General features: G+C 38.3%; 1 protein-coding gene and 1 long non-coding RNA gene across 2 annotated transcripts; one reads left to right on the forward strand and one right to left on the reverse strand.

The window, feature by feature from the left end:
* Window positions 1-20,166, forward strand: thbs2b (thrombospondin 2b). Its single transcript, XM_067369132.1, has 21 exons — window positions 1-307; window positions 603-769; window positions 1,278-1,834; window positions 2,134-2,218; window positions 5,199-5,410; window positions 6,667-6,901; window positions 8,554-8,724; window positions 8,811-8,987; window positions 9,958-10,131; window positions 10,277-10,404; window positions 12,147-12,299; window positions 12,453-12,671; window positions 13,581-13,688; window positions 13,777-13,936; window positions 14,021-14,139; window positions 14,220-14,454; window positions 16,215-16,442; window positions 16,541-16,812; window positions 16,965-17,062; window positions 17,308-17,447; window positions 17,544-20,166. The coding sequence occupies exons 2-21, from the start codon at window positions 703-705 to the stop codon at window positions 17,549-17,551; spliced, it is 3,546 nt and encodes a 1,181-aa protein (XP_067225233.1). The 5' UTR covers window positions 1-307; window positions 603-702; the 3' UTR covers window positions 17,552-20,166.
* On the reverse strand, window positions 13,105-27,213 carry LOC137007583 (uncharacterized). Its single transcript, XR_010892636.1, has 4 exons — window positions 27,074-27,213; window positions 26,764-26,859; window positions 21,252-21,397; window positions 13,105-13,198 (listed from the first exon to the last, which is right to left on the reverse strand). It is a non-coding gene; the product is annotated as an uncharacterized lncRNA (long non-coding RNA).
* Window positions 27,214-27,219: the final 6 nt, after the last annotated feature.

Consider the following 27,219-nt stretch of genomic DNA (forward strand, 5'->3'; position numbering starts at 1 on the left):
CCGTAAGTCCGGCATCATCTGGATTTATCACGCATCAGCTTTGGAACAAGACTTTGTTCAGTAACACCTCATGATTGACTGCGTAAAGCGTGTAACCCGCTTCGTGCGCGAATTTTAAACTTTGCGCTTGGGGACCAGTGGCATCTCCAGGTTTTTACGCAATGAATTTTTGATCATTATCTCGGGTTTACCATTGTGGAACTGACTGAGAAGTAGGACGGATAGCTATTTTCGTCTTGTGCATAAAAGTCAACGTTTTTGTTTGTTAGGTTTTGCTAAAAATTTACGGAGTTCGCCTTTGGTTCGGGTAAGTGAGGTGCCCGTCACTACTCTACTGTTGCTGATTTATGGGAAGTCAAAACAAATGTGGGGTTCTTAGAAGCATGTGTTCTTTTAACATAGGCTTTTATATACGATATATATATATATATATATATATATATATATATATATATATATATATATATATATATATATATATATATATATATATATATATATATATATTACATCTTAATCAGAATGCGCCAAATAGACGCTTGTTTCTCACTTGCGTATGTCATTGGATTTGGGCATGTCTAATAATGTGTTTTTAATTGTAGGTGAGGTATCCTGATTTTCCGCTGAGCAGAGCCACTGTGAGGCAGGTAATTTTATTAACGTGAACAATTGATATTTGTTACCACTGGGATCCATAGAAGAATGATTCTCCGAAGATGTCTCAGAATATTGGCCCTTTTGCTTCTGTTCACCTCTGTAAAATCTCAAGGTAATGCTGGAGGATTTTTCTATATATTCTGTATCTGAATAAACTGTATTGCTTTTTGTATGTAATGAATTTTTGTATCACCCACAGACCCAAAATATTTCGTTACATTACATTTGTTTTTCATTTTGTTTTATTTATTTATTTTGCAGTTTTCATTTTACTATAACAATTATATTATTATTATTATTATGTACAATAGTGCAATATTTGCTACAGCCCCATTTTTTTGGTATCACAGAATGGACCAGGATGTCCTCTATAAGACTTAAAATGATCTTTCCATGAGCTTTTAGTCATATTAAAGACACTAGGTTAAAATTTACATGGGAAAATGTGTCATTTCAATTCCTACAACATCTTAAACACCTTTTTGCCATCATTTTAAATGGCCCTTTCATGTTTAATAGTAAAAATATTCCATGTAGCTCAATATGAACACAGATTTCATGTCAACTAACAGAATAACCGAATGTAAAATAATAGCAAAACATGTACATGTACTTTTTAGATGCGCAACTGGAAGACGAGACAGTTTTTGACTTGTTTGAAACCAGTGGGATCTCACGCAAGACTATCGGTGTGAAGCTTTTCAAGGGTCTGGACAGCGATGCTCCTGCATACCGCTTCATCCGATTTGACCAGCTCCCTGCCGTCAGCTCCTCAGCGCTGCAACAACTTCTTTTGCAAATACAAAACAATGAAGGCTTTATTCTGACAGCCACTCTACGTCAGGACCGCACATCCCGTGGCACCATCCTTGCACTGGAAGGCCCCGGAGAGCGCAGGCAGTTTGAGGTCGTTTCGGATGGCCGAACCAACACTCTAGATTTGGTGTACTGGTGGGCCGATGGCTCACGCAACGTGATCTCTTTTGAGGATGTAGACCTCTCGGATTCGCAATGGAAGAATGTAACACTCTATGTGCATGGAGAGACGGCAACTTTGTATATTGGTTGTGGACTCATTGATAGCTTCATTCTCGATGAACCTTTCTATGAACACCTGAGCGCCACTGGTGGCCGTATGTTTGTGGCCAAAGGGTCCACCCGAGAAAGCCATTTTAGGGTATGTTTGATGTCACATTATTGAGAAAAGTAAAGTGCATGCAAGTAGAATACATTAGGATGTTATCTACAGGATATCAAGAATAGTAACTAATACATTATTATTGCTCATTGTAAGGCAATTTAGTCAGCTTTAGTAGTTGCAGAGCAAGCCAAGCAAGTGGCTGGAAAGTGAGTAATAAATTACAGCTGATCCTCCAGTGTTCTGTAAATCCAACCCAACTTCCCAGTCCTGGGAGATATATGTGAACGGTTGAAAACTGGCAAAGTAAGCCTGACAGCAGCTGTTGTTTCTTTCAGGGCTTGCTGCAGAATGTACGTTTCATCTTTGACACCCCACTTGAGGACATTCTGGAGAGCAGGGGATGTGATCTTGGAAACCCAGGTAGGAGGGGCTTGTGAGCCTTAACATTCTTTTAACACTTTTAGCCAGCCAAAAAAGATTTGTGGGATCAAGATGAAGTTCCTGTTTAATGGGAACTGCTGTACTGAATATATAAATCACAGACAGGAAGGGATTTGTTCAGTAATGATGTCCGGTTTTGATGGAATATTTTGTATTTAATTTTTCAAATGGTGACTGTGGAAAGAATGGGTTCTTAAAGGGTTAGTTCACCCAAAAATGAAAATTCTGTCATTTATTACTCACCGTCATGTCGTTCCACACCCGTAAGACCTTCTTTCATCTTCAGAACACAAATTAAGATATTTTAGTTGAAATCCGATGGCTCAGTGAGGCCTCCATAGGGAGCAATGACACTTCCTCTCTAAAGATCCATAAAGGTACTAAAAACATATCTAAATCAGTTCACGTGAGTACAGTGGTTCAATATTAATATTATAAAGCGACGAGAATACTTTTGGTGCGACAAAAAAACTAAATAACGACTTATTTAGTGATGACCGATTTCAAAACACTGCTTCAGGAAGCTTCGGAGCACAAATTAATCAGTGTATCGAATCATGATTGGGATCGCGTGTCAAACTGCCAATGGCTGAAATCACATGACTTTGGCGCTCCGAACAGCAGCATTTGTGCTCCGAAGCAGTTTGAGCTTCCTGAAGCAGTGTTTTGAAATCAGCCATCACTAAATAAGTCGTTATTTTGTTTTTTTTGGCGCACCAAAAATATTCTCGTCGCTTTATAATATTAATATTGAACCACTGTACTCACATGAACCGATTTAAATATGTTTTTAGTACCTTTATGGATCTTGAGAGAGGAAGTGTCATTGCTCCCTATGGAAGCCTCACGGAGCCATCGATTTCAACTAAAATATCTTAATTTGTGTTCCGAAGATGAACGAAGGTCTTACGGGTGTGGAACGGCATGAGGGTGAGTAATAAATGACAGAATTTTCATTTTTGGGTGAACTAACCTTTTAAGCTACAAGCTTTTGACATCGCTCGCTCAGGGGAAGGTTTTCGGTTCTTGACAGTTAGCTTTACAAATAAACATGCTTAGCGGGGCTCACACCTGTGGAGACCTGTGCACACTCACTCAGATTAGGAGCAACCAGCCTGACTGAAGGAATTATTAGCTTGGAATTGTCAAAATGTGCATGTATTACAAGCCTGTATTTGTCTAAATAGGTCATCCATCAATCAGGTCTGACTTTATCTGTGTTTTCATAGCGCCTTCATGATTTAGTTTAAAGTTTGGTATGTTTTTGTAAATGTTAGCTAAATGAATTTACCTTGTTAGATACAAAGCAGCAATGTGTTGGGTCAGATAGATGGGTCAGTAGGTCATAAGACCAAGAAAGAAGAACAGTTAAAGTTAAAAATGAATGCAACCACACACACTCACAGAGAGAGAGAGAGAGAGAGACAGCGAGAGAGAGAAACACACATATAGCCACTTGAGGATTAAATGAGTTCTACAGATATAGAAAAACAGTCCTGGCTTCGCATGAGGTAGTTCAAAAGTTTTGAGTGTCTAAAGAATGTTCATCAAATACACAGTCTGATCAAATACATGTCATATATACAAAAAGTATGCAGTTATCTTTGATGCTATTGTATTAATCTTCGTTTCTTTGTTATCTGGCAACATCAAAAGGATCAACTAAAGATATGCACAGCAGTCTAATCTAGAGATTGTTTCATGTTAGACTTTTTTATAATAGTTCATTGGGGTAACTTGCACTTCTGCTCCACCCAGACTTTAATATTATACTATGTTCCTTTGGAACTACTTAAAAATAACTTCAAAAACTTTGCTTCCAAAAACGGCAAACAAGAATTGCTGAGATAGGTCTGTGTACCTAGAAATAGTTTGCTTGCGGTTACATGTGTGTTACATCACAGGAGCCCATGAAATCTTTTAATTTGGCTTCCTATTACAATCTTCAAGCGCCTGAGTGTCGTGTATAAAGAGGCTTTATTGCAAACAGGTTTAGTCGTCACGCTGTGAGATACCCAATGTCTGCATTCTCCGTCCTTAAAAGGTGAAGTCTGTAATTTTTCAACATTAAAAAGCTTTCTCTAATCTCGCCTTGCTAAAGCAACTAGAAATAAGCCATTAGATTACTTTGAGAAGTGTAAATTACTGTGGCTCTGTGGCTCTATCAAAACATAGCTGTGTTTGTTTGAGTGTCTCTACCAACTCGACACAACATTGGCTTAACCAGTTCTGTGATTTAAGGGTAGAGCTACCAGTTTGGCAGTTTTAGCTGACCATCGACAAATGCAATTTTCTTTTAGTTTATACACTGCCATTTAAAGGTTTAAGGTTGGTACAAAGTCTTTTATACTCACCAAGACTGCATTTATTTGATCAAATATTATGAAATATTATAACAATTTAAAATAACTGTTTTCTATTTGAATGTATTTTTAAATGTAATTTATTCCTGTGATGGCAAAGCAGCCATTACTCCAGTCTTCAGTGTCACATGATCCTTTAGGAATCATTCTAATATGTTGATTTGGTGCTCAAAAAACTTTTTTTTTTAATTATCGTCAATGTTGACAGATGTTGAACTGCTTAATATTTTTGTGGAAAGCGTGATACATTATTTTCAGGATCACTTTGATGAATATAAAAGAAATAGAAATCTAACTTTGTCTTTACTGTCACTTTTGATCAATGTAATGCATCCTTGCTGAATAAATATTATTAATTTCTTTCAGAAAAAAAGAAAAAAATCGTACTTATCCCATATTTTTGAATGTTAGGCTAGAGGCTACAATATCATGCAAAGTTCTGGTGTGACTTTAGAAGACTTTGAATATAGTGATAATAGTGTTTCTATAGTGTATAAACAGCCTGTGGTCACTATCTAATTGTTATTCCATGTCTTTTGAAACAGCACATCAGAATTAATGCTAATTCTACATCTAATTAGCATTTCTTTTCCCAGTGGAGGCGAATGTAGTCAGTGAGAGCATAGAGGAGTTGGAGGTTCCATCTTCAATTGCTTCCAATGTGATTGGCCAGAATACAGATGTTCCAGCAACCAGCTCCTCAGAAATGATGTGTGAACGTTCCTGTGAAGAACTGGCCAACCTCTTCCAGGAGCTCAAGGGTCTCAGAGTTGTTGTTAGCAACCTCATAGATGGTCTGCAGAAAGTGGTGAGTCCTGTTGGAAATTTTATGCTACACCTTATTAGGCCTAAACAAAATTAGACACCTATAACTGCAATCATTTAGAAAAGAAAAGTTAAAGGATCACTCCACTTTTTTTTTGAAAATAGGCTCATTTTCCAACTCCCCTAGAGTTAAAAAGTTGAGTTTTACCGTTTTCAAATCCATTCAGCCGATCTCTGGTTCTGGCGGTACCACTTTTAGCATAGCTTAGCATAGTTCATTGAATCTGATTAGACCGTTAGCATCGCGCTTAAAAATGACCAAAGAGTTTTGATATTTTTCCTATTTAAAACTTGACTCTTCTGTAGTTAAATTGTGTACTAAGACCGACAGAAAATGAAAAGTTGTGATTTTCTAGGCTGATATGGCTAGGAACTATACTCTCATTCAGGCGTAATAATCAAGGAACTTTGCTGCCGTATCATGGCTGCAGCAGTGCAATAATATTACGCAGCGTCTCTCACAAATGTCTCCATGGTTGCAAGGCACGTTCCCTGTGCAAGCAGGGGCTCACAGGCGCTGCGTAATTTCATTGCACTGCTGCAGCCATGGTACGGCAGCAAAGTTCCTTGATTATTACGCCGGAATGAGAGTATAGTTCCTAGCCATATCAGCCTAGAAAATCACAACTTTTCATTTTCCGTCGGTCTTAGTACACAATTTAACTACAGAAGAGTCAAGTTTAAAATAGGAAAAATATCAAAACTCTTTGGTCATTTTTAAGCGAGATGCTAACGGTCTAATCAGATTCAATGAACTATGCTAAGCTATGCTAAAAGTGGTACCGCCAGAGCCAGAGATCGGCTGAATGGATTCGAAAACGGTAAAACTCAACTGTTTAACTCTAGGGGAGTTGGAAAATGAGCCTATTTTCAAAAAAAGTGGAGTGTTCCTTTAAGATCTCACATCCAGATATAACATATCATATTGTTGACGTTAACTGATTTTGTCAGATGTTTAAAAAAAATCTGAGCTCACTGCAGCAAGGGCAGTTATGTTTGTGGGTATATGAACGTGATAGTTGAACCATAATTTAGTATCTCATCACATAACTGTGGCAGGAATGTGAGCTCAGTAAATAACTCTGTGTTAGACGGTTTCTGTTGGAAAAGATTTATAAAAATGTATAGTTTTTTGCCTGCTTGTTATGTTTGAATGTGTGGAAAGCCTGAATTACATCTCATTGCAGTATGAAGATGGACAGTTGTCTGATTCAATTCATTTCAAACTGTTTTGTATAGACAGAAGAAAACACAGCGATGAAGGAGGCACTGAATAAGATGCAGAATCTTTCGGAGCAGAGTATGTGTTGGCAAGATGGCCGTATGTTTGAGGACAAAGAGGACTGGATTGTGGATAGTTGCACTAAATGTACCTGCCAAGAAGGAAAAGTTGTTTGTCGTCAGATTACATGTCCTCCAGTGGCATGTGCCAATCCATCCTTCATCGATGGCGAATGCTGTCCAGTTTGCCTTCGTAAGTGCAGACACAAATAACGAGACATACAGTACAACCAGTACTAGTTGTTTCTAGTCTTTATTTATATGTTTTTGGCTGTATACACCGATCAGGCATAACATTATGACCACCTTCCTAATATTGTGTTGGTCCCCCTTTTGCTGTCAAAACAGCCCTGACCCGTCAAGGCATGGACTCTTCTAGACCCCTGAAGGTGTGCTGTGGTATCTGGCACCAAGATGTTAGCAGCAGATCCTTTAAGTCCTGTAAGTTGTGAGGTGGAGCCTCCATGGATCGGACTTGTTTGTTCAGCACATCCCAGAGATGCTCGACTGGATTGAGATCTTGGGAATTTGGAGGCCAAGTCAACACCTCAAACTTGTAGCTGTGCTCCCTAAAACCTTTCCTGAAGCATTTTTGCTTTGTGGCAGGGTGCATTATCCTGCTGAAAGAGGTCACCGCCACCAGGGAATACCTTTTCAATGCTTAGGTAGGTGGTACGTGTCAAAGTAACATCCACATGGATGGCAGGATCCAAGGTTTCCCAGCAGAACATTGCCTCAAAGGCATCACACTGCCTTCACCGGCTTACCTTCTTCCCATAGTGCATCCTGGTGCCATGTGTTCCCCAGGTAAGCAACGCACATGCCCACTGTTGGCGTTTTCAGCGGTGGACAGGGGTCAGCATGGTCACCTTGACTGGTCTGCGGCTATGCAGCGTCATACGCAACAAACTGCGATGCACTGTGTATTCTGACACCTTTCTATCAGAACCAGCATTAACTTCTTGAGCAATTTGAGTTACAGTAGCTCGTCTGTTGGATCAGACCACACGGGCCAGCCTTCGCTCCCCACGTGCATCAGTGAGCCTTGGCCGCCCATGACCCTGTCGCTGGTTCACCACTGTTCCTTCCTTGGACCACTTTTGATAGATACTGACCACTGCAGACCGGGAACAACCCACAAGAGCTGCAGTTTTGGAGTTGCTCCGAGCCACTCATCTATCCATCCATCACAATTTGGCCCTTGTCAAACTCACTCAAATCCTTACGCTTGCCCATTTTTCATGCTTCTAACACATCAACTTTGAGGACAAAATGTTCACTTGCTGCCTAATATATCCCACCTGTGCCGTGATATTCACTTAACCCTTTAAACTGTCAGTGGTCATAATGTCATGCCTGATCGGTGTAAATATAAAAGGAATATAAAACAATACAAAATAAGAATAAAATAAAAAAACAATATAAAATAATTAAAAATGAAATTTTTTTATACTTTTATTCAACAAGGATGCATTAAATTGATCAAAAATGATAGTAAATACATCTATAAAAATGTATATTTCATATAAATGCTGTTCTTTTGAACTGTTTTCAACACTGATAATAACAAGAAATGTTTCTTGAGCGGCAAATCATTTTTTTTTTTTTTTAGCTTTTACATAAATAAATTACAGAAAATATATTAAAAGAGAAACACTTATTTTAAACTGTAATAATCTTTCACAATATTACTCCTTTTACTGTATTTTTGATCAAATAAATGTAGCCTTGGTGCGCATATAAGAGACTTCTTTCAAAAACATTTTGAAACGTTTAACATTTAAATGGAAGTTTTTACAGTCTTATAAATGTATATTGCATTCTAATAATGTTGCATACGTCTAGCAATGGACAGTGAGGACGGCTGGTCTCCATGGTCAGAGTGGACTCAGTGCACAGTCACGTGTGGGAGCGGCACTCAACAGAGGGGGCGCTCTTGTGATGACACAAGCAATACATGTTCTGGACCCTCGATTCAGACTCGCAAGTGCAGTTTGGGAAAATGTGACCGAAGAGGTATGAATACAAGCACTGTATGTGTGATAGATTCTTGTAGTGGGTCATTGTAGCACTCTTATAATAACATTGCTTTGCACTCACAGTTCGTCAGAATGGTGGCTGGAGCTTATGGTCTCCCTGGTCGTCCTGCTCAGTGACATGCGGAGAGGGACTGATCACACGTATCCGTCACTGCAATGCACCTGTTCCACAAAGAGGTGGCAAAGACTGTGAAGGTGATGGACGAGAGACTCAGAGCTGCCACGCAGACCCCTGTCCGAGTGAGTGTTGCATCCCAGTAATGAAACAAATAGGGTTTACATATTTAATCGACCATCATTAAAGTTAATGTCAATTTAAATAAATGTGTTAGCAGCATCTCAAAAATGCAATGCTGTTGAACATTTACTTTGACAGCCCTACAAAATTTAAAGCTCAACCCTGAATTGAGGCCAACATGAGCACATGCTCATATAGAAACCATCTCATCCACCCTGCTGTTCAGATCTTAACTGGAAAACATTGAGAGGATGATGTCAGTTTTTCCATGGCTTATATTATCATTAGAGCAGGGATTCTACACAGATTTGAGCAATTTGTTCATCAGAGGATTATGGCAAAGATACTTATGACATGGCCAATGAATAAGATTCACCTCAGAGACACAGCAGATGTCTGGGAACACCCTGAGATTTCTTCGATCAGGGCCATCGAACGTTTAGGATCTTGGCTAACTTTTAGTTTCAGTGAACATCAGAAACATTATGTGTGTTGTGCCTGCTTATTCTGGGCATTTATGTGTTATTTCCACATTAAAGGGGAATGTGCAAGCACACAGATTGCTTTATTTTGGAGGTGTTACATAACACGGAGAACAAAATACTTAATATCTAAAAATGGTATTTATTAGTTTGTTTCATTACTTCAGTATCAGTCTTTGAAGTCTGCGTGTTCTCTTAATATTGCATGAGCTGATAAATGGCACAATAAATCTAAATAACCAGTTTAATTCAAAACAAAACTGAATAACAAGCAGATTAAAAGCAGATTAAGCACATTAAAAACAGCCTAGTGCTTTACATTATGCAATAATATAAAAATGAATTTCATGAGGTCACAAAACAGATGCTTAAGATGCCCTCCGAGGTCACTGAATCACAGCAGACAGATTTTTTTAACCCCCAAACTTTTGGGGTTGGATATCTAATAGACGGAAATGTCACTCCATGTTGCGCCTGTTTCTCCATTTAGTTGATGGTGGCTGGGGTCCATGGTCTCCCTGGGCATTGTGTTCAGCTACATGTGGAGGGGGTCTGAAGAGTCGTGTTAGAGAGTGTAACAGCCCCGAACCACAGCATGGAGGAAGGAAGTGTCTTGGAGACTCCATTGAAAATGAAGTATGCAACCGACAGGAGTGTCCAATTGGTAAGGAAAACAAGCTTAGGAACATATTGCCTATATCCTAAACTCCTAAAATCTTACTCCTTAGCATTAGAGACTTAAATAAAGTAAGAAAGAATATAATGAATGATGTTCTAGACCTAAAAAGAGTGCTGTGTTGATTTCACAGATGGCTGTCTTTCGAACCCTTGCTTCTCTGGGGTCGAGTGTAGCACAGCTTCTGATGGATCCTGGGAATGTGGGCCCTGCCCGAATGGTTATCGTGGCAATGGAACTTCTTGTGAAGATGTCAATGAGGTAAACAAAATGACAACAGACCAATTAGATCAAAATTCTGACTTTTGAACAAACCTGTAACCCTAAGTATTAAAAGTAGATGTTAAAGTTCAGTCAAATAAGCGAAAATTCAGTGAAATTTTGTGGCAAAAAAGGTCTATCATCTATTGTCAATAGTGTAGTTATGTAGGAATCACAGCGTACATAGAAGTCGCTTACAAACCAAATTGCTGTTTGTTGGTCAACGTGGCAAAACCATCTAAACCAACTCCAAATCATGGAGCTTGTTGAAGGGTCACCATGATTTTGCCAAGTAAGACGTGTTCCAACGTATTTTGTTGGTCCTGAAACAACATTCCTGCCCAAAAATGTAGTCCTTACCATATTCCTACCCCTAAACCTAAGCCTACCCATAAGTTATTCCTAAAATCCCTAAAACTGATGTAGAAGCACCTAACCCTGGTTGTAAGCCTAAACTTGACATACGCTGTAAACTTCCTCAAATCTGATTGGTTGATTGGAATGTTGTTCCTGGATCAACAAAAACGTTGATCCAGGAACATGTTGCACTTGGTGAAATCACGTTCACCCTTGTGGAAGAGAGGTGTGCATTGGTTTTTCTAAAGTTTTCAATTGGTGGAAGATAAAACTGATGAAAAATCCCGTATATTTACATGCGGGACAGAACCAAAGCCATATCTAGAGACCAGAACATCATAGAGACTCAGCTCACACAAAAGTCACTTTCAAACCAAACAGCTGTCTGTTGGTCAATGGGACAAATTAAAGGGATAGTTCACCCAAAAATGAAAATTTGATGTTTATCTGCTTACCCCCAGTGCATCCGAGATGTAGAGGACTTTTTTTTCTTCAGTCGAACGCAAATTATGATTTTTAACTGCAACCGTTGCCGTCTGTCAGTCAAATAACAGCAGTGATTGGGAACTTGAACAATATGAGTCGAAAAAACTTCCATAGACAAATCCAAATTAAACCCTGCAGTTCGTGACAGCACATTAATGTCCTAAGACACGAAACGATCGGTTTGTGCGAGAAACTGAACAGTATTTATATAATTTTTTACCTCTAATACACCACTATGTCCAACTTCGTTCAGCTTCCTGTTAGTGAGGTCTGATCGCGCTCTGACAACGGAAGTGATGTCTCGCGCTCATTGAAGTATATGGGCGAGACATCACTTCCGTCATCACAACGCGTTTTTTGACCTCACTAACAGGAAGTTGGACATAGTGGTGTATTAGAGGTAAAAAATTATATAAGTACCGTTCGGTTTCTCGCACAAACCGATCGTTTCGTGTCTTAGGACATCAATGTGCCGTCACGAGCCGCAGGGTTTAATTTTGATTTGTCTAAGCAAGTTTTATTTACTGTTATAGTTGAAGTTCCCAATCACTGCTATTATTTGAGCGGTTGCAGATAAAAATTATAATTTGCGTTCGACTGAAGAAAAAAAGTCACGTACATCTTGGATGCACTGGGGGTAAGCAGATAAACATCAAATTTTCATTTTTGGGTGAACTATCCCTTTAACATAACCAACTGAAGTGATGTGTAATGTTATGTGACCGCAAAGCAGTGCATTTAAAATTACTCACAACCTTGGACCATAGCAATGAGTTTTGCACGGGCAAGAACCCGCAGTGTGTATATACATGCAGTAGGTTTATATAATCTGACAATCCTGATCCTTGTAACGTTTTTTTCTCTCTCTTTTTATATCCTCTGTGTTCTGCGGTGTGCAGTGTGATATGGTTTCAGATCTATGTCATAAGGTGGGTGGCCAACAGCAATGTGTGAACACAGACCCTGGATTCCACTGTCTCCCCTGCCCCCCACGTTACAAAGGAACTCAGCCCTATGGCATGGGAGTGGAGTCAGCTAAAACCAACAAACAGGTCAGTCACACAGATCACCTCACATACCACTTACCAGGCAGCTAATTTATGTCCAGCCTCCCAGCTGATTCCCTAAAAAGTCTCAAGAGTGTGCTTCATGTGTGTTTAAATAGACAAAGTTTCAGTATCTGTTTTTTTTACCCTAATTAACAGGTGTGTGAACCCTACAACCCCTGTAAAGACAACAGCCACAGTTGCCACAAGTATGCTGAATGCATCTTCCTGACTCACTTCAGTGACCCGATGTACAAGTGTGAGTGCCGTATTGGTTATGCTGGAGATGGCATCATTTGTGGAGAGGACTTTGATCTGGATGGATGGCCAAACCAGGATCTTGTGTGTGGAGCAAATGCCACCTACCATTGCAAAAAGGTACTACATAACTGGTTAACCAAAGTCATGCCCTCCATTTGGGACCAGATGTCAATTTAATAGCAAAAAATATATAGAACATTCAAATATATTTTTTTCTGATGAGTTCAGTGCTAAGAGTAAAGCAGACTGTTTTTTTTTGTTTAATTTAATGCAAGCCAGACCCTAAGGTTTAGCTGGTGACTGCTATGAGATGGTTTCTAAGGAATATAAAATGCAAAGAAATATCGTTTCACCTTAATAAACCCCATAGGACAATGGCATCAAGTCAGGCAGGGGGCCCAGTGACCATGAACTAGAGGAATGTTTTGATTTGGCCCAGTGTTTACTGTGTATTGTGCCTTTTGGAATCGTATATTTTATATCCCTTAAATGTCTTTGTGGTGAAATGTTTAGCCAAAGGGAGGGAGTGCAAAAGTAATAATTACATCATTCTCCTCCTGTGATGGATAATTGCTTGATTATGTCATGATACACCGTGGAGAAAAACCAGGACAAGAATCTGCAAGACATCATAGATCTGAAGCCTGGGAAGCAAAAAGAGCCAAGCGAGAAAGTAATAAAGGATAAAATATGTGCACATAACAAATAAAGGAAAATATTGGTAATGTACAGAATGAAGAATTGAGAACTTGTAGAAGAAGAACCTTGAAATTCTTCATACTCTATGTGGTTGATTTGTTGTGGTTCATTTGATATGAGTAACTACTAGTGTCAGATGGTTTCTGGAGTAAAACCTGTTCATGTCGCACACATAACCGAAGCAGTATGTGATAGCTAATGCTACAAATTAACAAATAAATACTGATAAATTTACCTCCAGAATTCCAGATCAGTATCAACTGCTTATGCTTGCACTGTGATTTCTTTCTGCAATTAACTTTAAACTTTATTTTGCAATTTCTGCAGGACAATTGCCCGACTCTACCTAACTCTGGTCAGGAGGACTATGACAATGATGGGCAAGGAGATGCTTGTGATAAAGATGATGATAACGATGAAATTGTGGATGAAAGGGTGAGGCAGATTTAGTACATGTGATGTTTATGGAGTTGTGTACTACTCATATTGACACATGTAGGCCTAAATGATATATTTCTTCCAGGACAACTGCCCCCTTATGTATAACCCCAGGCAGTATGACTATGACAAGGATGATGTCGGAGACCGTTGTGACAACTGCCCATATGAACACAACCCTGCTCAGACCGACACCGACAACAATGGAGAAGGAGACGCCTGTTCTATTGATATGGATGGAGATGGTACAAAAAGCTTTGTTTGTCCTTTTATAATCCTCATTTTAGATTGCAAATGATGTGTGAATCACATGTCCTTTTCTTATTTAGAGATTCTAAATGAGCGAGACAACTGCCCTCTCATTTACAACACAGACCAGAAAGACACAGATTTAGATGGTGTCGGAGACCAGTGTGATAACTGCCCCTTAGTCCACAACCCACAACAGGTCTGGAAAAACACGGAAACTGGTTGCTTCCAAACATCTTAATTCATTTATTAAAGAATGTTACCATTTTGTGTTTGCAGACGGATGCAGATAATGATTTAATTGGAGACCAGTGTGATGACAACCAGGACATAGATGAAGATGGCCATCAGAATAACATGGATAACTGCCCATACATAGCCAATGCTAACCAAGCCGACCACGACGGAGACGGGAAAGGAGATGCTTGTGATTATGACGATGATAATGATGGCATTCCTGATGACCGTGATAACTGTAGACTAGTTCCCAACAAGGACCAACTGGACTCTGATGGTAAAACACTGTTAAAAATACTACATTAAAATAGACTTTTCTTATTTTGATCTCTGATTATAGTACTGATATAAGCAAAAAAATAATATTTTTTTTAGGGATGCATGATACATTAATACCATATCGGTTATTGGGCAATAAAAGTATTTTTATCTTTGATAGTTGCACTGAAAAAAAAAAAAAAAAAAAAAAAAAAAAATGCTGGGTTAAAAACAACCCAAGTTGGGTTGAAAATGGACAAACCCAGCAATTGGGTTGTTTTAACCCAGCGGTTGGGTTAAATGTTTGCCCAACCTGCTGGGTAGTTTTATTTAAACCAACTATTGTTTAAAAATTGCTATATGGCTAGCTTAAAAAGAACCCAAAATAGTTGGGAAATTAAAAACCAGATGCAATTAGAGGCAACAATAATAGACAAAAGGTGAATGTTAATTAATAAGCTTTAATATTTTATTAATATAAATTTAATAGTTTATATAAATTTATTAATAAGCAATTTAATAAGTGTTTATTGTTTAATAATTATTAATTGAACATTAATAAATGTTCATTTCCAACATACTTTGAGTTAATTTTAATTAAGCAATACAGTCATTTTTAAACAATAGTTGAGTTAAATAAAACCACCCAGCAGGTTGGGCAAACATTTAACCCTACCGCAGGGTTAAAACAACCCAATATATATATATAGTTGCATAAAAATATAATATTACTTTGGATTTTGCACCGCTGCACTAACACGTCTTACTGTACACTTACATCTCGCTTCTGCTTTTTACCATTTCACTTCAGAGTAAGGAATGTGTGGAAATAATGATGTGTCTAATTATTGATATATGGGATTGGCGCTGAAGCATCATGTGAACATTTGTTCTGCAGATTATCAGAGAATGAAGATAACCGATAAACAACATCCAGAATTTTCCTCTGGGCTCCTCACACCTGTTTGTCTCAATACACAATCCTGCATTTAATTTTTGTGTCATGCGAGAGTCTGTTGTTTTGGACGTTGTTCATATTTCCTATGAGGGTCGTCCAAGAATCTGTCCCATAAAAAAGAAAATCAAAGACAAGGCATAAAAAGCAGGCAGATAAGAAATGCATAAATTATTTGCTGGCATCAGAAATGCCGAAGAGTTGCAGTAGTCCTCGTCTCTTTGTGTTTTATGAGGTATTTTAGACACACATATACGCAGCTTGACATTAAACCTAAATGGTATAATGGTGAAATCAGTTCTCTGTTGTCAAGCCATGCTTACTGCTTGGGTTTTCTTTTATAAAGTGGATTTGAAATGTAAGTGGGATGAAATTTGCCTTGGCATTCCAAAGGGTGTTCATTTCAGCGGCCCTCTGAACTCCAAGTGCTAGCTGAAGCTGTCACGGTCTATGGGGAGATTGGAGATCTTTGAGGTTTTGTTGGCTTAGAGAGACAATCCCAAAGCTTTAGGAAAAGCCATTGTTTTCCAGTTTTCCAAAAGGAAAAGTACCTCTTGGCTAGGATTACACTGTGATGCCAGTAGTTTTCAGATCAAATGATTGAATGTTTTGAAGCTTAGATTCGAATTTTCTAGGTCAGTGGCTTTTGGAGTATTTTATGAAGTGGTTGTACTCATAATCTTAGCATGATGAGTGTATACGGACTCATATGGTCTCATAAGCACATAATGAATTAATTATTTGTCTATTTTAACCTACTTTGAAGATGCAGGACAGGCATATCAGCTTAGCGGTTGGTTTACCGTTCTTATATTTTCTCCCAGGTGATGGTCGTGGTGACGCCTGCGAGAATGACTTTGATAATGACAATGTCCCGGATATCTTTGACGCGTGCCCGGAAAACAGCGACATTAGCATCACAGACTTCCGGAAGTTTCAAATGGTTCACCTCGACCCCAAGGGAACCACGCAGATTGATCCCAACTGGGTGGTCCGAAACCAGGGCAAAGAGCTTGTGCAGACTGCCAACTCCGACCCAGGCATTGCAGTGGGTAAGCGAGCTGTAATACAAACATTTTCATACATAAAAAGGCAAAACGTTCCAATATTGATTTTGGATCCTGATGTTTCTGCACAACAACAACAACAGGCTTTGATGAGTTCAGCGCTGTGGATTTCAGCGGGACCTTCTATGTGAACACCGACAGAGATGATGACTATGCAGGTTTTGTGTTTGGATACCAGTCTAGCCGACGTTTTTACGTAGTAATGTGGAAACAGATCACGCAGACGTACTGGGAAGACAAGCCGTCAAAGGCGTTTGGCATCTCTGGCGTCTCTCTCAAGGTGGTCAACTCCACCACAGGCACTGGGGAAAATCTCCGCAATGCATTATGGCACACAGGCAACACCAAGCAACAGGTGAACTCTTTCTTCACTTTTATTAGACCTGACAGATTTCTCTTTTCGTGCCATTACTAACAATAAAATGTCCAATAAATTCCCATGATTCAAAGCAGTGCTGTCTGTATTGGTGCTTAAAATGATGAATGGCTTGACAATACATCGTTTAGGTGCGCACTCTTTGGCATGATCCGAAGAATATCGGCTGGAAAGATTATACTGCCTACCGCTGGCATCTCATCCACAGACCAAAGACTGGCTTCATTAGGTATAAACTCACACTCCATCTTGTTTTAGTCAGCAAGACACTACATTTTTGTATTACAAGACACACGTTTTGTAAAATAATAATATGATTTAATGTAATATAATAATGTATACACTTTTATCAATATTATTATAACATGTTTGTTATATTATATACAAATATTGTATTATATTATATAAAAAATATTGTATAAAAATGTATATTTATAAAAATATGTAATTTTGATACTGTAAAATTTCCCTCAGGGTTGTTGTGTATGAAGGCAAGCAGATCATGGCAGACTCGGGTCCCATTTATGACAAGACGTTTGCAGGTGGAAGACTCGGGTTATTCGTTTTCTCCCAGGAGGCCGTCTTCTTCTCTGACCTCAAATATGAATGCAGAGGTGAATAAATAGGTCTTCCTTTACAGATAAAAAAAATCTTTCTGTGATCTTTCTTTTTTTCTATGCTATTATTGAGAATTTTCTTTCTTTTTGCAGATAATTGAGTGTGATTGGAATACATATTGTATCTCCTGTCATGGACTTTTTTGATCAAAGCAAAATCGGATCAATGTAGTGCCTTCGTAAAAGAAGCAAATGAGACATTTTGCAATAAGGGCCTGCATGAGGGAAATACTCAAATCGACAGACCAAAGGTGCCTTCAAGAGATGAATATACGTTCCGTTGGACAAGTATGAAAGGAAACAAATATTTGGTTAGCATTGCTTTAGATTCTCAGTTAATTGTTGCACAAATAATCTTTGTAATGCTACAATGAGTCCTGCCATCTTGAATATAAACCCAAGGCTCTGAGTGCTGAGGGTTTATAGTTTTTCATTTCATATCATTTATTCTTTTATATGTCTTTCTAGTCATTCTTATGGAGAACATTTTTGTGCTTTTTGTGTTTGTTGCCAGCGTTTAGGGGAGATGTATTATATTCAGACATTTCTATTATCTACTGTAAATTATTTGTCTTTTTTCTGGTTATTAGTTAACGTTCCTTTTGTATTGTATCCCTTGCTGACAGATTGTAAATACTTATTTATTTGTTTACATTGACAACTTTTTACAAATGAGGTTTAAAAAGATGTTATCAAATTGCATTCATGTCAGAAAGGCTCCGTCATTAGCCATTACTGTCTACATAAAGTGAATGTGACAAGAGGAACTCTAATGTAATATTCCTGAACATTTCAGAAGTATCAAGGTATTTCACATTTCTTTGATTAAACTACAGAGGCTGCATGAAAGTAACTATCGCTTAACACATGTCCGCAGTGAACACAATGGTGACAAACCAGGATTGTGATCTCAGTAACTTTCCAGTTTCTAGGTCACCCTAACTTGGCAATATTCAAGGTATTTCCTCTACCAGCACTCTCTTTTGTATGCCTTTATATTCAATAAGGACATAAGCACCATTCAGGAAATGGCAGTAAGAGATTTAATAAAAAAAGTAAGTTTTCTTTAAAATGAGCTGATAAGGGAATATATATTATGCCTCTTATGTACATGCTTTAAATCAATTCACTACGCAACATGAAGCACTTCATTAGATGTTAGATTCAAGATTCATCTACAGGCTTGCTGCTAATCACATTTTTATCATACATGTTTGTATTAACTAACAAACAGTTGTTGTTTTTTTAAATATTTTCTCACTCATATGTTTTCATGGCAAATATTTGATGAAATCACTTTTGTCAATAAAATTATATACACAGACTACAAGACTTTAGTCATATCAGTATAGTTTAATAAAAATCTGTTTTATACAACACTCTAAAAAAATGCAAGTTGGGTTGAAAATGGACAAACCCAGCCACTGGGTTGTTTTAATCCAGCGGTTGGGTTAAAAGTTTGCCCAACGTGCTGGGCAGTTTTATTTAACCCAACTATTGTAAAAATTACTATATGGCTGGCTTAAAATAAACCCAAAATAGGCTGGAAATTAAAAATCAGACACATACATTAATTTTTAAATGATAGTTGAGTTAAATAAAACTACTCAGCAGGTTGGGCAAACATTTAACCCAGCATTTTTTAGATTGTACATGCCTAAAATTATGATTTATGTATTTGAATTGCATATAAAATTTCCATCCATTTGGATTACATAAAGAAACTAATAAACTTAATGTGAAAAAAAAAAAAAATCATGGCATAATTTACATCTGCACATAGTTTGCAATCATATTTTCAAAATGCATGTATTCAAATGGCTTAGAATCAGCATAAGTCTGTTAATTTTGAAAACAGTTTCTTTTATTCCATTAAAAGATATTAAAATATATAGTTGTGGAACAAGCAGTTTTCAATTATTGGTAACACTTAGCGTCTTTTGAGTTGCTTATTAGCATGCATGTTACTAGAATATTGGCAGTTTATTAGTACATATTAAGCACATATTAATGCCTGCATAACCTTATTCTACATTCTTAATCCTACCCAATACCTAAACTTAACAATTACCTTACTAACTATTAATAAGCAGTAAATTAGGAGTTTATTGAGGGAAAAGTTGTAGTTAATAGTGAATATGTGTTACCTATACTAAAGTGTTACTGAATGATTATTTAATATGTATGAGATTGAAACAAACTGGATTGACTGATGATAAATATGCAAACCTATAGTTATTGTTTTATTGTTTATTAGCAGTGCAGTAATTTTTACCTGTTTCTTACATGCTTCATTTATGTATGACTGACAATATGTATCACATTAAGTTTATTAGTTTATGTTAAAATGGTATAATCCAAATGGATAGAAATTTTATATGCATTTCAAATACATAAATCTTACATATAGGCCAAAGTATAACTTGTTTTAACGTGTATTTTATCAGACACTTTTTTGCTCACAGAATCATGGCTGACTGTGTTTAGTACATTTCTTCAGTGGCATTGGGAACCAAAAGCTGTATTTTTCCATGCTGCTAAGAGTAAGTTGCCACTGCAACATAAACAGAAAAAATCCTGAATGCATCTTTAATGAATCTATTTTTTATAATTAAAAAAATAAATTTGTGGTTTAATTCATTCTTGTAAATAAAGGCATGGACTGCTAGAAATTGTTCCAAATGTTCTAACCTTGTCCAATTTTGGAAGTGTTTTTCTCTCTTCCATCTGGTGATCCTCTAGGCTTTCTTTGGAGCATTTAGGGGAAAACAGTTCTTGGTCGAATTAAGGCGGCATGCTGTCCTTCAGTAATTCTTGTCTCTGAAATAGTGCCCACATTTCACTGCTTTCAGATGCTGCAGAGTATTCTGCAAAGTATTTGGAGGCCGATGTGGTAAAGATACACGGGCCTGAGTGTGTTTTCGTGTGCATGCAAGCTGACACAACTGTGCAATTAGGGCATAATTAAGGGGAAGTGCTGTGTTAAATCTAATGATCAGGCCACATAGCAACAGGAAAACAGACATTTTTGCTAACAGACATGGAGACACGCATGTGGAGGATTTTAAGCTGATCCTCATATCTTTTAAGTGGGGAGTCTGTGGTTCTTGAAAGCAGAGGACTTTAGACATGGAGAACATCATGAAATATGTCATCCTTGTACTTAATGCCCATGAATGATGCTCTCTCTCTAACGCTTGGATGTTGTGTTACCGTTATTTAGTAGGCCCATAAACAGATCCAGCTGTGCTCACGCTACACTGCAAACCCAATCACACAGACAGCATTATGAAGCTAATGCTTCTGCCGTAACTTTTATGTGGAGGAAGCTGAGCAGCGTGTCTCCTGAGGAGATATCAGACCTAGTTCTTGTTCCAGGGAAAGGCACAAAACTGAGAGAGAGGAAGAGAGAGATCTCAAAGGAAGATTCTAAGAAGTTATTTAGTCTCTGTTTCTGGAAAGCACCATTAAAAATGAAAGCTTTTGTAATATTTTGCATGACTGAAACATTTAAGTAATAAAATTAAACACTTGAGATATTGCAGGACCACAGTGTTCTTCACTGTTTTGAGCAACAACACTGTGTCAAGGTCCATTTACCTTTTCTCTTTGTATAAATCATTCCATAATAAGACATAAAACGCACAAGGAGACAAATTACAGTATGAGATGTTCTCATAACTTTTGTATCGGAAGAGATTTTTTTGAAGTAAAGCTAACAAAAGCCGTCAATCGTCAATAGCAACATGTAGGTAATTAGTAGAACTCAGTACTTATTTGAGGAAGTAAAATGTAACTCACCATAAAATAAAGTGTAACTGACATAAATGATCCATTTCTCCAGTCTTCAATGTCACATGATCCTTTAGAAATGGATTTGATTTGGTGCTCAAGGCCCATCCATTTTTCCAAAGGCCAATCCAGATGGTAAATGCATCCTGATGGTCCTGAATTCGGAGAGAGAATTGATAGTTTAGAAGTTCAGTAATGGATAGTTTCACACTATCACCTTTATCTCTGTGCATTGTTTGATTGTGCAAGTGAGCACAAGGCCAAACTACTGCAGCGCAACAATTTCCTAAAATCCACATAGGCCTACAAAACTGGGAAAGTGGCCTAGAAATATTGTTGCAGGTCATAAGTGCACAGAAAGAACGATGAGAGCTCTTTCATCACATCAGTATGTTTCTGAGATTATTCTGTCTGCTGTTGTCGTTCTTGTTCCAGCAGGGCTAAAGTGCGGAAGACTAATGGGTCATGATGAATAGAGCGGTCCAGTGCAGTTTTTGAACATCTGAGAGGTGCATTTCCTCTCAAGACCCAAAATGACTACTTGCAGTTCGTTATTATAATTATCTTTTAAAATACTATACTTTCATCCTGTTTTGGGAGAATATCAGAGGCCAAGCAAGCAGATAAGAAAACATTTTCCTTTTCATGTTTTTATAATCTTTCAGAAACATGAGCCTGCCATATGCGGCAAGATGGGCCTGTTTTGTAGTAAAAGATCTTTAGTGGAAATCGGGGGCAAAGATTAGGGTTTATGAACTACTATATCATCTGCTGTGACCACATAAAAGATGCAGTGATTACATAAGACAAAAGACAATACAGTGATGTAATGTGGACCACCCAGTTGTTTTAAGATGACCTCAATATTTGGGCACTGAACAAACTAATTAACACGCAATGCAAAAATGTTAACAAGTTTTCCAAAAGAGACAAACAATTCCTTCGCTCAAAAATTAAAATTCCATCATCATTTGTTCACCCTTACGTTGTTCCAAACGGTGTGACTTTCTTCTGTGGAACATAAAATAAGATATTTTGAATAATGTTTTTAACTTTTTTGTGTGTTTTGGACCCCAATGACTTTCACTGTAGACGATTTTCAAAATATCTTTTTTCATTTTTTGGGTGAACTATCCCATGAGTTCATCTATGGTGAGCATTTATTCAAATAATAAATGGTTGACTTAAAATTGGCAGATATTAGTGACCAGTTAGCAGACTAAATGTCTTTCACACATGTTCTGCTATGTGACTGTATAGGTTCATCTAACAAATACTCATGTTGTGGCCAAAAACAACAGCTTGTTTTGTAGACACCCGTAGAGCTAAGGGAACTGAACTGTCACAACAGTGGATAAGCTCTCACTAATCACACTCATTGGTTATTACACGCTTAATTACATTGGCTTACTCATATTACTGATATGTCTTACAGGTCTGGGGTAATTTTCAAGCAAAATTTTGGACATATCACAACAGTTTTGTCGATTAAACAAATCCCCTGACCCAGAAACGTCTAAACTAATTAATGTTATCTAAACATCTTCACAAAAAGCATGAGAAACAAAAAAACGCTATCATTAATTACCTTCATTAATCATACTTTATTGAGCAATTTTTGAGCAAGATATAACCAAAGTTCACAAGTTCAAAATTGTTGTTTTACTTTAATCCAAAGGTCGGCAAAATTGCTTTCTTATGTTTACATGTAAACAATCAAGATTCTATGTCAAAATACATGCCGTTCCCTTTTTTTTAGGACCAAGGGAGTTTGATTACGATTTAAAAGAGCTTGTTCCAAAGACCTCCTCAGCTCATTAGGAAACCACATGGAAAAACCCGTCTGTTTCATTCATTCGCATGAAGGTGTAAGTCATCTGCAAAGGTAACGCTCATTTTACACGCGTTTGATGTCAGTGCAAACAACTTAATCAAAGACACCAGTCTGACTTCACTATTGGCAGGCAAATAAAGATGAATTAATGCCAGTTTCAATGTTTTGAAAATAGAGGGACCACAAGACAAAGTATTCATTTCAGAGCATATTACAGATGCATCTTTTCAGTTGTCGTACAGAAGCATGGCAAACTAATGATGTATGATTCAGGGTAGATTAAGAGGATATTAACTTTGCCACATTCTGGCCATAAAATGAGCTCATAGAGGAAGTTCAGCACATTTCAAACACCAGCCACTTTCACATTTCTGTGTACCAAGCCAGTCATCTGTCTGAGAAGAGAAGCTGATTAGCTCTGCACTCAAAATGCCATCAAAATGGTGTTGAGGTCATGAAGGAAGGTGGCAAATTAAATTAGAACCGCTTTAAAAAAGCAGACTCTCAAAATGTTAAAAAGTTATTAAGTTCATGGGCAAATCTCTGTGGGATACTACCATTTAAAAAAGTAACTCCAGCCTATTCGTTTTTTTATTTATATGTTATTCTGACATATTTAAAACCCTGTAGTCAGATATTATTGATAGGATAAAATTAATTTCCAGATTAATTGTGATCTTCATTTGAACTATCAAATAAACACTGTGCAAACTAATTCTACAGCAATACTATTGACTCTACAACTACATGACAAAACAAGTCATATTTTACCAAAGTTTGTCATCTGAACTGAATTTAAGATTAATACGGCCATTTTTCAGGAAAAAATGACAAGAAAACACTTATTTCATCCTCGCAGACTGCACATGATAACATACTTTGTGACCTATGTAGAGCAATACATGATCAATGACTCTGATGAACTGATTCTTTTTAGTGAATCATACAGTGTAACCCGATTCATATTCAAATGATTCTTTAGCCAATCCATTGAATGAAACATTCAAAACTAATGTGTTTTTTTATAGATAGATAGATAGATAGATAGATAGATAGATAGATAGATAGATAGATAGATAGATAGATAGATAGATAGATAGATAGATAGATAGATAGATAGATAGATAGATAGATAGATAGATAGATAGATAGATAGATAGATAGATAGATAGATAGATAGATAGATGAACAGGCATGGTTTTACAGGTGGAGTTCACTGACATTTTTTTCCCTACTCATGACAGTTTTTCACAAGTTTTGCACAAGTTTTGGCTAGAGCAAGTGTCACTACTGGTAGCATGAGGCGATACCTGCAGAGGTTGCACAGGCAGTCCAACTCCTCCAGGATGGCACATCAATATGTGCCATTGCCAGAAGGTTTACTGTGTCTCCCAGCATAGTCTCAAGAAGCATGAAGGAGATTACAGGAGACTGGCAGTTACTCTAGGAGAGCTGGACAGGGCTGTAGAAGGTCCTTAACCCATCAGCAGGACCGGTATCTGCTCCTTTGTGCAAGGAGGAACAGGATGAGCACTGCCAGAGCCCTACAAAATGACCTCCAGCAGGCCACTGGTGTGAATGTCTCTGACCAAACTATCAAAAACAGACTTCATGAGGGTGGCCTGAGGGCCCTGTGCTCACTGCCCGGCACCGTGGAGCTCGACTGGCATTTGCCATTGAACACCAGAATTGGTACGTCTGCCACTGGTGCTTTTCACAGATGAGAGCAGGTTCACCCTGAGCACATGTGAGAGATGTGAAAGGGTCTGGAGAAGCCGTGGAGAACATTATGCTGCCTGTAACATCGTTCAGCATGACCGATTTGGTGGTGGGTCAGTGATGATTTGGGGAGGCATATCTATGGAGGGATGCACAGACCTCTACAGGATAGACAATTGCACCCTGACTGCCATTAGGTATCGGGATGAAATCCTTGGACCCATTGTCAGACCCTACGCTGGTATAGTGGGTCCTGGGTTTCTCCTGGTGCACGACAAAGCCCAGCCTCATGTGGCGAAAGTATGCAGGCACTTCCTGGAGGATGAAGGAATTGATACCAATAAATGGCCCCCACACTCGCCTGACCTAAATACAATAGAACACCTCTGGGATATTATGTTTCGGTCCATCCAACACCACCAGGTTGCACCTCAGACTGTCCAGAAGCTCAGTGATGTCCTGGTCCAGATCTGGGATGAAATACCTCAGGTCACCATCCGTCATCTCATTAGGAGCATCCCCTGACATTGTCAGGCATGCATACAAGCATGTGGGGGCCATACAAACTACTGAGTACCATTTTGAGTTGCTGCAATGAAATTTCAGCAAAATGGACTGGCCTGCTGCATCATTTTTTGACTTTGATTTTCAGGGTGTCTTTGAATTCAGTCCTCTGTAGGTTGATAATTATCATTTCCATCAATTTTCATTTCCATCATTTCCATTGATGTGCCATCTTTTAGTTCCTAACACATTACCCAGTCCATATCAGTATAGATATCCAGCGTGATATTTTTCCCCACTGAGATCTGATGTGTTTTCAAAGTGTTCGTTTAATTTTTTTGAGCAGTGTATAAATGAAATGGAAATCAAAAGACTTTTGGGTCTAAAACACAATTACAGATCATGAGAGGTAAAGCGGTGACAAGAAATGGTACTTTCTCGATTTTGGTAATTCGTTATTTAGTCTTTCTAACATTAACTGCAGAAGTGCATATAAGAATGGCAGTGAGTTTTCTGGCAGTGGCCTTAAAAAAGGGCGATATAAATCAGAGGAGGTAATGCAGGCCTTATTCTCAAAGGAGTCTACAAAATGCAGTGTGCTCACCCCAGCTATTCATGAACTAGACCTAGAGTAAGAGCCCCTGTGGGGTGGACCTGCCGGCTGGGATGTCTTTTCCAGATGCGGGCAAGGATGTCTTTTCTGTGTCCGGACTACAACCTACATGTCCAAAGTGAACCGCAAAAGTTGTTGAGCCAGGAAGTTTCTCCTGCGCTCAACCTGAAACATATGCATGTATATGTAGCATGTGGCCCCAATCAATGACGTGTCCCAAAAAGTACAGCTGAAAACATACACGCTGAATGGCAGCTCTTGCCAAAGCACGCAACCAGGCTAACGAGCGCCCTGCCTGGCGGGCACATGGCGTCAGGGTGCTTGTGCGTCACAAAAGAATGACAAACTGAGGCCAGCTGTCAGATTTGTCCTGATCTTAATTTCAGCACTATTGCAACATAAGCCTGGGAACTGGTCAACAGCCCTGGGATGGTCAAAAACAACCCTAGCAGAAGGCACAAACACAAATGCCAACCATTGAGACAGAATGTTGACTTTGGCTGGGAGAGCTCTGCACATGTTCACTTCCTGTCTGAGAGGCTATATGCCATGGATACAGTGAATAATATGAGCAGGCTGTGCCACGAAAGAGACAAATGATAGATTAAAGACAAGGTTAGGTGGAGACTCACAACATGATCTCCTTTGATTTATGAAGTAACCTCATGTAGGATTTTCGGGAAGTTATTGTTTTCAACAAACAGGACATTTAATCTCTATGTGCGCACTGACATTTCATCTGTCTTTCTTCTCAGCCAGAAACTGGAAGAAAAAGGCCTTCTGTGAAGCACTAAAACGAAGTTGGAATGCTTTGAAGCATTTATGTTTCTCTGCTGTTCCTTTATACGCACAGGTGTAGATCAACAGAAGTGTCGACAAAGCCACCTATTAATCTTCATTCTGCGTCCTCCTTTGACTTCAGGAAATATCGCAGGTCTTTACGAGAACTGAAAAATATGATTAAGGCACAAGTGAGTAATGGAAATAACATTTAAATAATGGAATAAGCATGTGAAAATGGTTTCGAACAGTAGGCGATAACCTAATGGTAGCCTCATAAAACAAAGTACACAACCCAACAATCACACATAACAAACAACTTCCTCTGTATTTAAAGTGGCTAAACAAGGAAATCACAACCTTTTAAAATATAACACTTACACAGCAGGCGGAGAAGTACAGTAGAAAGAGGAACATCAAAGGTCTGCGGGCCGTGAAACAGGAACGATAAATTATACCCAGGTGTAAGGTTGACAATGTTCTAGACACACTTTAAAGGACTATAACTCTACAGATGTGGCATGGTA

Source organism: Chanodichthys erythropterus, chromosome 19, assembly GCF_024489055.1.
Source record: "Chanodichthys erythropterus isolate Z2021 chromosome 19, ASM2448905v1, whole genome shotgun sequence".
Lineage (NCBI taxonomy): Eukaryota > Metazoa > Chordata > Actinopteri > Cypriniformes > Xenocyprididae > Chanodichthys > Chanodichthys erythropterus.

Bases quoted from the DNA above. Each gene is read 5' to 3' on its own strand.
- thbs2b (XM_067369132.1), top strand. From the start codon at position 703: ATGATTCTCCGAAGATGTCTCAGAATATTGGCCCTTTTGCTTCTGTTC. The intron at 2,219-5,198 runs GTAGGAGGGGCT...TTCTTTTCCCAG, and splicing joins ATGTGATCTTGGAAACCCAG to TGGAGGCGAATGTAGTCAGT. The intron at 14,140-14,219 runs GTCTGGAAAAAC...TTGTGTTTGCAG, and splicing joins TAGTCCACAACCCACAACAG to ACGGATGCAGATAATGATTT.